This window comes from Oncorhynchus tshawytscha, unplaced genomic scaffold (genome assembly GCF_018296145.1).
Source record: "Oncorhynchus tshawytscha isolate Ot180627B unplaced genomic scaffold, Otsh_v2.0 Un_contig_388_pilon_pilon, whole genome shotgun sequence".
Taxonomy (NCBI): domain Eukaryota; kingdom Metazoa; phylum Chordata; class Actinopteri; order Salmoniformes; family Salmonidae; genus Oncorhynchus; species Oncorhynchus tshawytscha.
In genome coordinates, this window is record NW_024609827.1 from 74,949 (window position 1) to 87,988 (window position 13,040).

The 13,040-nt window shown below is 44.8% G+C and overlaps 1 protein-coding gene across 1 annotated transcript in view; it reads left to right on the forward strand.

Moving 5' to 3' along the window:
- The first annotated feature begins 3,273 nt into the window (after positions 1–3,273).
- Positions 3,274–13,040, forward strand: part of LOC121846127 (repetitive proline-rich cell wall protein 2-like) — a 57,505-nt gene continuing 47,738 nt past the window's right edge. The window contains exons 1-2 of the mRNA XM_042319170.1: positions 3,274–3,471; positions 3,667–3,743. Coding sequence (XP_042175104.1) covers positions 3,274–3,471; positions 3,667–3,743 — 275 coding nt within the window. The remainder of the gene's footprint in view (positions 3,472–3,666; positions 3,744–13,040) is intronic.

Genomic DNA, 13,040 nt, shown 5'->3' on the forward strand with positions numbered 1-13,040 from the left:
CTCATCTCTCCTCCTCTCTTCTCTCCGCTCCTCCTCCCTCTTCTCCTCCTCTCTCTTCTCCTCCTCTCTCTTCTCTCTTCTCCTCCCCCTCTTCTCCTCTCCCTCTATCTAAAATATACAACATGCTTTTACCTGAGGACTCACTGTCAGCATCCCAAATGGCACTGAAATGTCCTATATAGTGCACTACTTTAGACCAGGGCCCATAAGGCCCTGAACAAAAGTAGTGCAATGTATAGGGAATAGGGAGCTGTTTGGGAGGGAGCCACTTTGCTTACATTATCCCTACTATACCTCCTTTCCAGACAGAATGTGTATACTTTAATTGCCTCCATACTCACCTGCGTGATTTTCTTACTAAGTCTGGAACATTCTTGGTTGTTTTATTTAGTGTCCAGTTGATAAGCACAGAGAAGGTCTTTGTGGGAGTGAAAAGGAGAGAAAAAAAATCTTCTTTGCAATACGGACGGAGCTGGAAATAAATGTTTACTTAAAAGAGTTGCAGAAGGTTAGCAAAATACCTTGGCTGTGAGAAGAGGCCTGTGTGCTCCTGCATGAAACGAACTGCTGAGTCCGTGAGAGTGAATTTAACCACGTAGTATTAAGGGTCCCAAACAAGACAGGGCTGATTGTCTAGAGGAAGGTCGTTCTGTTGAAAAACATTTCTTCAAATTCAGAAGTCAAAGAATGTTGGAGAGGTGATTTCAAATTCAATGTATTACAACTCTATTTTCCCCCGTCAGGGTCAACATGCACGGCGGGTTGTTTGTACCAAAGCAGCTGACATTAGGGAAGTCTAGAACATCCTGTATTTAAATCTAGAATGCAGAATCAATTACATGCGTGTGAGTTTGAGCAGACAAGTTGTTCTGTTGCTAGTCGTTACCGCTACTAAAACACACACACACACACACACAGTCAAACACACACACATATTGGCTTGATGAAAGGTCTGAGTACGGAAAGGATGAGATGGATGGAATTTATCCAGCTAATTGATCATCTGTAACATGCTAGGACTGTGTGTGTGTGTGTGTGTGTGTGTGTGTGTGTGTGTGTGTGTGTGTGTGTGTGTGTGTGTGTGTGTGTGTGTCGGGACAAGATTGAATTCAACGATAAACACCATTCCCTCCTTGTCATGGTCATCGAGATGGATTAAGTTCCCCACCAGCCACATAATAAGTGTGTCCATCTTTGCAGGCGTGCGGCTAACCTTCAATTATATTTCATTTAATTAAATCCAACTTTTTTTCCCCCCACTTAGGGTTAACAATGACCCCTTTCTGTGGTATCTCTCTGAGTTCATTCCAAAGATCCTACGCTCCCAAACCTATCCTAGAGAAACCATCTGTTAGGCATCACACTGTTAGTCTGTTAGGCGTCACACTGTTAGTCTGTTAGGTGTCACACTTTGGGTGTGTCTGAAAAGGGCACCCTGTTCCCTTTATAGTGCACTACATTTGACCAGGGTCTATAGAGTTCTGATCAAAACTAGTGCACTTTGTAGGGAATAAGTTGCCATTTCTGAAAGCCTTTCCACGTACAATAATAGCCTCTCTCTAATTGGCTCAAAGTATTTTTCCCTAAATCTCTCTCTGACATGTTGGGGACCCTGGAAGATTCCCTAAATCTCTCTCTGACATATTGGGAATCCTGGAAGATTCCCTAAATCTCTCTCTGATAGGTTGGGAACCCTGGAAGATTCCCTAAATCTCTCTCTGATAGGTTGGGAACCCTGGAAGATTCCCTAAATCTCTCTCTGATAGGTTGGGAACCCTGGAAGATTCCCTAAATCTCTCTCTGACCTGTTGGGAACCCTGGAAGATTCCCTAAATCTCTCTCTGACGTGTTGGGAACCCCGGAAGATTCCCTAAATCTCTCTCTGACATGTTGGGAACCCTGAAAGATTCCCTAAATCTCTCTCTGACGTGTCGGGAACCCTGGAAGATTCCCTAAATCTCTCTCTGACGTGTCGGGAACCCTGGAAGATTCCCTAAATCTCTCTCTGACATGTTGGGAACCCTGGAAGATTCCCTAAATCTCTGATGTGTTGGGAACCCTCTGAACCCTGGAAGATTCCCTAAATCTCTCTGACGTGTCGGGAACCCTGGAAGATTCCCTCAATCTCTCTCTGACATGTTGGGAACCCTGTAAGATTCCCTAAATCTCTCTCTGACAGGTTGGGAACCCTGGAAGATTCCCTAAATCTCTCTCTGACATGTTGGGAACCCTGGAAGATTCCCTAAATCTCTCTCTGACGTGTTGGGAACCCCGGAAGATTCCCTAAATCTCTCTCTGACGTGTTGGGAACCCCGGAAGATTCCCTAAATCTCTCTCTGACATGTTGGGAACCCTTGAAGATTCCCTAAATCTCTCTCTGACATGTTGGGAACCCTGGAATATTTTCAGTAGGGATGGATGGGGGGTTGGAGACTCCGGGCTCACTCCTAGACCTGGGTTTAACTAGTACTTCAAAAATGTTCGCTAATTTATTTTTACTTCATTGAGCTTGACTGGGACAACTGAGCCAATGGAATTCAGCCAAAGGGCTAAACCCTGCCTATCAGGCACTTCAGGCAGGCTCACTCAAATGTTCCACGTATTTGAGACATTTCAAATACGATTTGAACACAGGTCTGGAGGGAGGTGGGTGGAAGAATTCTCCTGTTTACTTCTGTAGATCTGGGCTCTCCTCTTCCTTCTGTCCTCACGTGAGAACAGCATCTCTCCACACGTGTCGGGCAATGGGTAGATTTTCCCTTCCGTGCAGGTCCTCTGTCACTGCATCCATTCAGAGTCATTATACTCTGAGAGAGAGAGAGAGAGAGAGAGAGAGAGGATGAAACTAATTTCTTAGTTGGGGAAACTGTCCAAATCGCAGCAGCAGCTCCAGTAATATTAGCCACAGGATTTAGAGTTTCTGTAGCTCAAGTGGCTCCTACTACAGTCCATTGAGACACACAAGGGCCTTGTCAGAAATCAATACAGTACGATACCCTCAAAGAGATTGAGGATGTGTTGGGAGACAAAGTGGTTTCTTGCCATATTCTCTACATGGGAAAAACAATAAATCATACATTTGCGGAAGAGATTAATAAAGTGTATTTGGAAAGCATAGTCACTCCTCGCTGCCTGAAAGACTGTTATTTATCCAAACTGCACATACAGTATTTGGAAAACCAGACAGCAATGAACTCCTCCACTGATTGCTCAAAGTATTGGAGGTTTGTCAACATCACTCAGCATCTCATCGGTAGGTATCAGTTAAAAGTCATGGTTCTCAACATCACTCAGCAGCTCATCGCTAGGTACCAGTTAAATGTCGTGTTGTTCCCATTCCAAAAACCAGACTCAACACAACCTCCCCTGTTCAGCCCTCCTCAGCTCCCCAGCATCGCTGACACAGTGCCCGAGCCCAGTGCCAGATCACCAGAACATGTTTCCAGGAGCCAAGACAAGATCTGGTTTCAAGTAGTATTCAGAATCTGTCAAATACTTCAAACATATAGTTGAGCCTGCCTGGAGATACACAACGTAAGGGTTTTGGACATTTTGGGACCTATCACGTTAGTTCCATTGTCCCAGGCAAACTTAATCAAGCACAGCTAAAGTATTTCAAAGGTTTACGATACCACTAGAACCCATGTGTCCTGTTGCCACTGCCAGGACCTGACAGTTATTCAGGCCCCATCAGTATTCAGGTCCGGATCTCTGGTTCTGACCTCAAAGTTCTCCCCAGCCAGGTATGTTATTTTCTTCCAGACCTCCTGCTCCATCACTTATCACTTCATAGTGCACTACATTTGACCCGGGTAGTCTACTTTAATAGGGAATAGAGAGCAATTTGGGACACCCACCCGTCAAACAGGGATGGTCTCTCATAGACCCGTCTCTCAGTACCCCTCATCCTCCTCTCTCCTTCCCTACCATACAGGAGCCCCACAAGGGGAGCAGGGGGAACTGCTGTGGGGGGTCTGGGGGGAGGTAGACTGATCAGTGACTGCAGTGTGTGTGTGTGGGGGGGGGATCTGGGGAGTTTAGACTGATCAGTGCTGTGTGTGTGTGTGGGGGGGGGGTTATACTGATCAGTGCTGTGTGTGTGTGTGGGGGGGATCTGATCAGTGCTGTGTGTGTGTGGGGGGGATCTGGGGAGTTTAGACTGATCAGTGCTGTGTGTGTGTGTGGGGGGGATCTGGGGAGTTTAGACTGATCAGTGCTGTGTGTGTGGGGGGGGATCTGGGGAGTTATACTGATCAGTGCTGTGTGTGTGCTGTGTGTGTGTGGGGGGGGATCTGGGGAGTGTAGACTGATCAGTGCTGTGTGTGGGGGGGGACTTTAGACTGATCAGTGCTGTGTGTGGGGGGGATCCGGGGAGTGTAGACTGATCAGTGCTGTGTGTGGGGGGGGATCTGGGGAGTGTAGACTGATCAGTGCTGTGTCTACTCAGAACGGAGGTAAATATAAATAGAATTTAGATTTTCATAACGAATGAGAGCTCTGCTCTGCCATTAAAACTATTTAATTAGTGATTTCATTGGTTGAGGTGGTTTTACTGTCTGTTACCAATCAGGGACTCCGCCAGTTCTGATTGGAGTGTGCCAAGTCGTAATTTGTCCTCTTTCTCTTTCTGTTCTTCTCTCCTACCTCTATTCCTTCTCTCGTTCTTAGTTGTTTTCAGGCACAGCGTTTGTTGGCTAAGCATTTTATTCATTCCTCACAGCCTTGAGGTACATTACCAGAGTCAAATTCACAGTGTGTGTGTTCCCAGCTACCGCATGCTGGAGCTATTGACTAAAGTGTTTCTCCCTATACTGTCTTCTCTCTATACTGTCATCTCCCTGGACTGTCTTCTCTCTATACTGTCATCTCCCTAGACTGTCTTCTCCCTAGAATGTCTTCTCCCTAGACTGTCATCTCCCTAGACTGTCATCTCCCTAGACTGTCATCTCCCTATACTGTCTTCTCCCTATACTGTCTTCTCTCTATACTGTCATCTCCCTATACTGTCATCTCCCTAGACTGTCTTCTCCCTATACTGTCTTCTCCCTATACTGTCATCTCCCTAGACTGTCATCTCCCTAGACTGTCATCTCCCTATACTGTCTTCTCCCTAGACTGTCATCTCCCTATACTGTCTTCGCCCTATACTGTCTTCTCCCTAGACTGTCATCTCCCTATACTGTCTTCTCCCTATACTGTCATCTTCCTAGACTGTCTTCTCCCTATACTGTCTTACCCCTATACTGTCATCTCCCTAGACTGTCATCTCCCTATACTGTCATCTCCCTATACTGTCTTCTCCCTATACTGTCATCTCCCTATACTGTCATCTCCCTATACTGTCTTCTCCCTATACTGTCTTCTCCCTATACTGTCTTCTCCCTATACTGTCTTCTCCCTATACTGTCTTCTCCCTAGACTGTCATCTCCCTAGACTGTCTTCTCCCTAGACTGTCTTCTCCCTATACTGTCATCTCCCTAGACTGTCTTCTCCCTAGACTGTCATCTCCCTAGACTGTCATCTCCCTAGACTGTCTTCTCCCTAGACTGTCTTCTCCCTAGACTCTCATCTCCCTAGACTGTCATCTCCCTAGACTGTCATCTCCCTAGACTGTCTTCTCCCTAGACTGTCTTCTCCCTAGACTGTCATCTCCCTAGACTCTCATCTCCCTAGACTGTCATCTCCCTAGACTGTCATCTCCCTAGACTGTCTTCTCCCTATACTGTCTTCTCCCTATACTGTCTTCTCCCTAGACTGTCATCTCCCTAGACTGTCTTCTCCCTAGACTGTCTTCTCCCTAGACTCTCATCTCCCTAGACTGTCATCTCCCTAGACTGTCATCTCCCTAGACTGTCTTCTCCCTAGACTGTCTTCTCCCTAGACTGTCATCTCCCTATACTGTCAGGGAAATCGATAGTGTATGATCATACACTCCATCTAAATGATGGTGAAACGATGCAGCCTCAAGTAAAAGTGAAAGTCACCCAGTAAAATATTAGTAAAATATTACTACAAAAAAAAAAATATTACTACAGAAATTGTCTTAAAGTATTTGGTTTTAAATATACTCATGTATCAAAAGTAAATGGAATTGCTGAAATGTTCTTAAGTATCAAAATTAAAAGTAACAGTATAAATCATTTCACATTCCTTATATTTAGCAAAGCAGATTTTTTTCTATTTTGACAGATATCCAGTGTCACACTACAATAATTTACAAAGGAAGCATTTCTGTTTAGTGAGTCTGCCAGGTCAGAGGCAGTTTGGGATTACCAGGGATGTTCTCTCTTTAGTGAGTCTGCCAGGTCATATGCAGTTTGGGATTACCAGGGATGTTCTCTGTTTAGTGAGTCTGCCAGGTCAGAGGCAGTTTGGGATTACCAGGGATGTTCTCTGTTTAGTAAGTCTGCCAGGTCAGATGCAGTTTGGGATTACCAGGGATGTTCTCTGTTTAGTGAGTCTGCCAGATCAGAGGCAGTAGGGATGACCAGGGATGTTCTCTGTTTAGTGAGTCTGCCAGGTCAGAGGCAGTTTGGGATTACCAGGGATGTTCTCTGTTTAGTAAGTCTGCCAGGTCAGATGCAGTTTGGGATTACCAGGGATGTTCTCTGTTTAGTGAGTCTGCCAGGTCAGAGGCAGTAGGGATGACCAGGGATGTTCTCTGTTTAGTAAGTCTGCCAGGTCAGAGGCAGTTTGGGAATACCAGGGATGTTCTCTGTTTAGTGAGTCTGCCAGGTCAGAGGCAGTTTGGAATTACCAGGGATGTTCTCTGTTTAGTAAGTCTGCCAGGTCAGAGGCAGTTTGGGATTACCAGGGATGTTCTCTGTTTAGTGAGTCTGCCAGATCAGAGGCAGTAAGGATGGAATTTGTGTCAGTGTTGCCAAGTGTTTCTGTAGGCTGTTTTTATGTGCTGTGAGGGACTTTGTGTTGCTATCTAAACCCTGTAGGAGACAGAGGCATTGCGTTATTTGGCTAATTCCTCCAATGAACCGGGTTTTCCTGATTCTGAGTGGCAACAGACCCCAATGCCCCTACATAGTGCCTTTGACCATTAACCTGTGGAATACAGGGACTACTGTAGCTGGCATGTTGACATTCGGCATCCCAGACTACTTCCCCTGACGGGTTTGACTGCAGACCTGGGTTCAAATAGTATTAGAAATATTTTCAAATACTTTATCGGGGCTTAATTGAGTTTGTCTTGCACAATGGCACCGACCCATCAACCCACCCACCGACCCCATACACCGACCCATCAACTCACCCACCCACCCATCCATTTAGCACTCATGGCACACCAGAGAGAAAAAAAGCTTAAAGTATTTGAAAGATTTTGAAAACGGTTTGAACCCATGTCGGACGGTGTGGGTACCCTGCAGGTGTGCATCGGCCTCATAAAGAAGACTCTGTGGACAGACTGTTTGCCTTCCAGCACTCCAATCCGTTTCATCATTAAGACTCCGGGACAAAAAAAATGAGCTCTGCGGGAAAGTTGCTGGGGTTTCTAGGCTTACAAATTTATTAAGAACCTTTCATGAGCCTGACAGGCCTCCCTCTCCTCTCTCTCCTTCCTCCTCTCCAACACATAACACATGGATGTCTGTTCTGGTGAGGATGAAGAGGAGCGGCTTCTCCACCCTGGCCCTCTGCCCCTGTGCACTGCACCCCCCCCTGGTCTGTACCCCCCCTCACACCTCCTCCATCCCATCTTCATCTCTCTCTCTCTCAGATTCCAGGGGCTCTTCACTCACTTTCGCTCCTTGTGTTCACCTTCGCCTTTTGCTGAAATGTATTTTCCACTTGGTTTGGTGGAGAGATAAAATATACTGCCATCTACCCCATCCCTGGAGCGAGTGCATGGGGTGGAGAGAGTGAGGTGGGAATTGGAGCGAGCAGGGAGCGAGTGCATGGGGTGGAGAGAGTGAGGTGGGAATTGGAGCGAGCAGGGAGCGAGTGCACCCTTAACGGATTTGAACAGAAGTGCTGTGGATGTCCAGTGTCTCATACTTTCCCTGGGTGTTGCTGTTCCTCTCTCTGCACCCGTAGAATGGTGCCTTTCTCAAGGGAGGAGGGATCAGCATGCACATACACACACACATGCGCACACACACACATGCACACATACACATGCACACAAACATGCACACATACAGACATACACACACATGCACACATACACACACATGCACACATACACACACATGCACACATACACAGACATGCACACATACACACACATGCACACATACACACATACACACATACACACACATGCGCACATACAGACATACACACATGCGCACATTCACACACACATGCACACATACACACACACATGCACACATACACACACACAAGCACACATACACACACACATGCACACATACACACACATGCACACATACACACACATGCACACATACAAACACATGCACACACACATGCGCACACATGCGCACATACACATGCGCACACATGCACACATACACACACACATGCACACATACACACACACATGCACACATACACACACATGCACACATACACACATACACACACATACACACACATGCACACATACACACACATGCACACATACATACATATACACACACATGCGCACATACACACACACACACACATGCACACATACACACACACATGCGCACATACACACACACATGCGCACATACACACACAGATGCGCACATACACACACACATGCGCACATACACACACAAGCACACATACACACAAACACATACACACACACATATACACACACACACATGCACACATACACACACACACACATACACACACACACACATACACACACACACACATACACACACACATGCACACATACACACACACATGCACACATACACACACACATGCGCACATACACACACAGATGCGCACATACACACACACATGCGCACATACACACACATGCACACATACACACAAACACATACACACACACATATACACACACACACATGCACACATACACACACACACACATACACACACACACACATACACACACACACACATACACACACACATGCACACATACACACACACATGCGCACATACACACAAACACATGCACACACACATGCGCACATACACACAAACACATGCACACATACACACACACTTGCACACATACACACACATGCACACATACACACAAACACATACACACACACATATACACACACACACATGCACACATACACACACACACACATACACACACACACACATACACACACACACACTCCCTGGCCCTGAGCTAGTAGTCTTTCCGGTGCATATTTTATGCTGAAGGGGGATTTGAACCTGAGGTCCGTCAGTGATGATGATGATGGATTTGACTGAAGCCGTTCAGAAACGTAAACAACCTCTCTGTTGATGTGTTTTCTAGCAGCTAACGAGGAGAAAGTGTAGATCCTTAGTATTTACCTGCTCAGTCAACCACAAGGGTTTGTTTTGGCACCACCGTGTAGGGAACACGCCTTTTCTTTAGAGACCAGGGTTGTGCCCCAAATACCACCCCTTATTACCTATGTAGTGCACTACTTTTGACGAGGGCCTTTAGGGAATAGGATGCCATTTCGGGTTCAGCCCAGAGATTCATGTGTTATGTAATGAAATGACAGATGAAGAAGTGAAGTCGTTTGCAGAAATGGAAAAGATATTTGCCAATGCCAAAACAACTTCAGGGCTACATCCATTGACTTGAAAGACAATTTTTGGGTTTGACAGATTGTTTTTTCACAAGACTTTGGCACAGGGGGTAGCTCTTTAGCGGTTTCTCGTGGGTAATGTTCTCACTTCGGATCTTTTTCCATTCTCTCTACTACAGCTTTATGAAGGTTTCCACTTCCCCCTCCACCTTCTTCCCCAAATTTACTCAATTGGAAGGGAAACTATTTATCTCTGTATATCTAGTTCATGCAGAGTTCACTAATGATTATTTATAGAATAAAGTCCTAGCAGGTAGCGTTCTATCTTGGATCCAGCGTAAAGTCTGTTTTCAGCCGCCCAGAGGCAAGAGATAGCCACCATGTTTTCCGTTCGCAAGCAGAACCAACGGCTTTAAATGGATAGCGTTCACAATTGTTTTACCCCATCGTAACAGTTGTTCTTACCCACGAGTTTTGTGTCTCTCTTATGCACTGTTTACATCATAGGACTTAAAAATACAGGTTATTAAAATTCTTGAGGAAAGAAACCTACTAATATTGGGTTAACAGTTTGGAAAACTTCCCCTTTAAGTGTGTCTATACAAGTCCTGTGCTGAGTGCCTCAGGCCAACAGTGTCCCATTCAGAATATATTGGTCTTTTTTTTCATGAGAAGAAAACTGGAACATTTTTCCTTTCATGCCAATGATAATTTACAGTACGTCCAACAATCAAAGAACCATTTTCAGAATCACGTGTATTTCCTGATGAATGTTGTCATAACCGATGTCACAGTGACTTTCTGGTCTTTTATTGGTCTAATTGTCAGGGTCCAGGGACCAACCAGATGTAGCTACATAGCTCTTCATCTGCTGCCTCTGATTGAGAGAAGTTAATATGTGTTGTTGATGTGGAGGTTGTTTTGATATTAATCATAATGATTGTATTTTATATAGCACTGTTCCTGTAGTTCAAAAGGAATCTACATATGCTACTGTATATATATATAGAGTATATATATATATATACAGTTCAAGTAAGAAGTTTACATACACTTAGGTTGGAGTCATTAAAAGTCATTTTTTAACCACTCCACAAAGTTCTTGTTAACAAACTATAGTTTTAGCAAGTTGGTTAGGATATTTACTTTACTTTACAATTGTTCAAACAATTGTTTACAGATTATTTCACATTCCAGTGGGTCAGAAGTTTACATACACTAAGTTGACTGTGCCTTTCAACAGCTTGGAAAATTCCAGAAAATTATGTCATGGGAAGCTTCTGATAGGCTAATTGACATAATTTGAGTCGACTGGAGGTGTACCTGTAGATGTATTTCAAGGCCTACCTTCAAACTCAGTGCCTCTTTGCTTGACATCATGGGAAAATCAAAAGAAATCAGCCAAGACATCAGAAAGAAAATTGTAGACCTCCACAAGTCTGGTTCATCCTTTGGAGCAATTTCCAAATGACTGAAGGTACCAACATTCATCTGTACAAACAATAGTACGCAAGTATAAACACCATGGGACCACGCAGCTGTCATACCTAGGAAGGAGACGCGTTCTGTCTCCTAGAGATGAACATACTTTGGTGCGAAAAATGCAAATCAATCCCAGAACAACAGCAAAGGACTTTGTGAAGGTGCTGGAGGAAACAGGTACAAAAGTATCTATATCCACAGTAAAACGAGTCCCATATCGACATAACCTGAAAGGTCGCTCAGCAAGGAAGAAGCCACTGCTTCAAAACCGCCATAAAAAAGCCAGACTACGGTTTGCAACTGCACATGGGGACAAAGATCCTACTTTTGGAGAAATGTCCTCTGGTCTGATGAAACAAAAATAGAACTGTTCGGTAATAATGACTATTGATGTGTTTGGAGGGAAAAGGGGAGGCTTGCAAGCTGAAGAACACCATCCCAACCGTGAAGCACAGGGGTGGAAGCATCATGTTGTGGGGGTGCTTTGCTGCAGGAGGGACTGGTGCACTTCACAAAATAGATGGCATCATGAGGTTGGAAAATTATGTGGATATATTGAAGCAACATCTCAAGACATCAGTCAGGAAGTTAATGCTTGGTCGCAAATGGGTCTTCCAAATGGACAACGACCCCAAGCATACTTCCAAAGTTGTGGAAAAATGGCTTTAGGACAACAAAGTCAAGATATTGGAGTGGCCATCACAAAGCCCTGACCTCAATCCTAAAGAAAATTTGTGGGCAGAACTGAAAAAACGTGTGTGAGCAAGGAGGCCTACAAACCTGGTTCAGTTACACCAGCTCTGTCAGGAGGAATGGGACAAAATTCACCCAACTTATTGTGGGAAGGTTGTGGAAGGCTACCTGAAAGGTTTGACCCAAGTTAAACAATTTAAAGGCAATGCTATCAAATTTTATTTAAGTATGCAAGTCAGTTATCAAATCAAAATCAAATGTATTTATATAGCCCTTCTTACATCAGCTGATATCTCAAAGTGCTGTACAGAAACCCAGCCTAAAACCCCAAACAGCAAGCAATGCAGGTGTAGAAGCACGTTGGCTAGGAAAAACTCCCTAGAAAGGCCAAAACCTAGGAAGAAACCTAGAGAGGAACCAGGCTATGTGGGGTGGCCAGTCCTCTTCTGGCTGTGCCGGGTGGGGATTATAACAGAACATGGCCAAGATGTTCAAATGTTCATAAATGACCAGCATGGTCGAATAATAATAAGGCAGAACAGTTGAAACTGGAGCAGCAGCACGGCCAGGTGGACTGGGGACAGCAAGGAGTCATCATGTCAGGTAGTCCTGGGGCATGGTCCTAGGGCTCAGGTCCTCCGAGAGAGAGAAAGAAAGAGAGAAGGAGAGAATTAGAGAACGCACACTTAGATTCACACAGGACACCGAATAGGACAGGAGAAGTACTCCAGATATAACAAACTGACCCTAGCCCCCCGACACATAAACTACTGCAGCATAAATACTGGAGGCTGAGACAGGAGGGGTCAGGAGACACTGTCATGAACAGATTCTTATTTTTCATTGACGGCCTAGGAACAGTGGGTTAACTTCCTGTTCAGGGGCAGAACTACAGATTTGTACCTTGTCAGCTCGGGGATTTGAACTTGCAACCTGTCAGTTACTAGTCCAACTCTCTAACCACTAGGAAACCCAGCCGCCCCAAATACTAATTGAGTGTATGTGAACTTCTGACCAAAAGGGATTGTGATGAAATAAATAAAAAACTGAAATAAATAATTTTCTCTGCTATTATTCTGACGTTTCACATTCCTAAAATGAAGTGGTGATAGTACCTGACCTAAGACAGGGAATTTTTACTTGGATTAAATGTCAGGAATTGT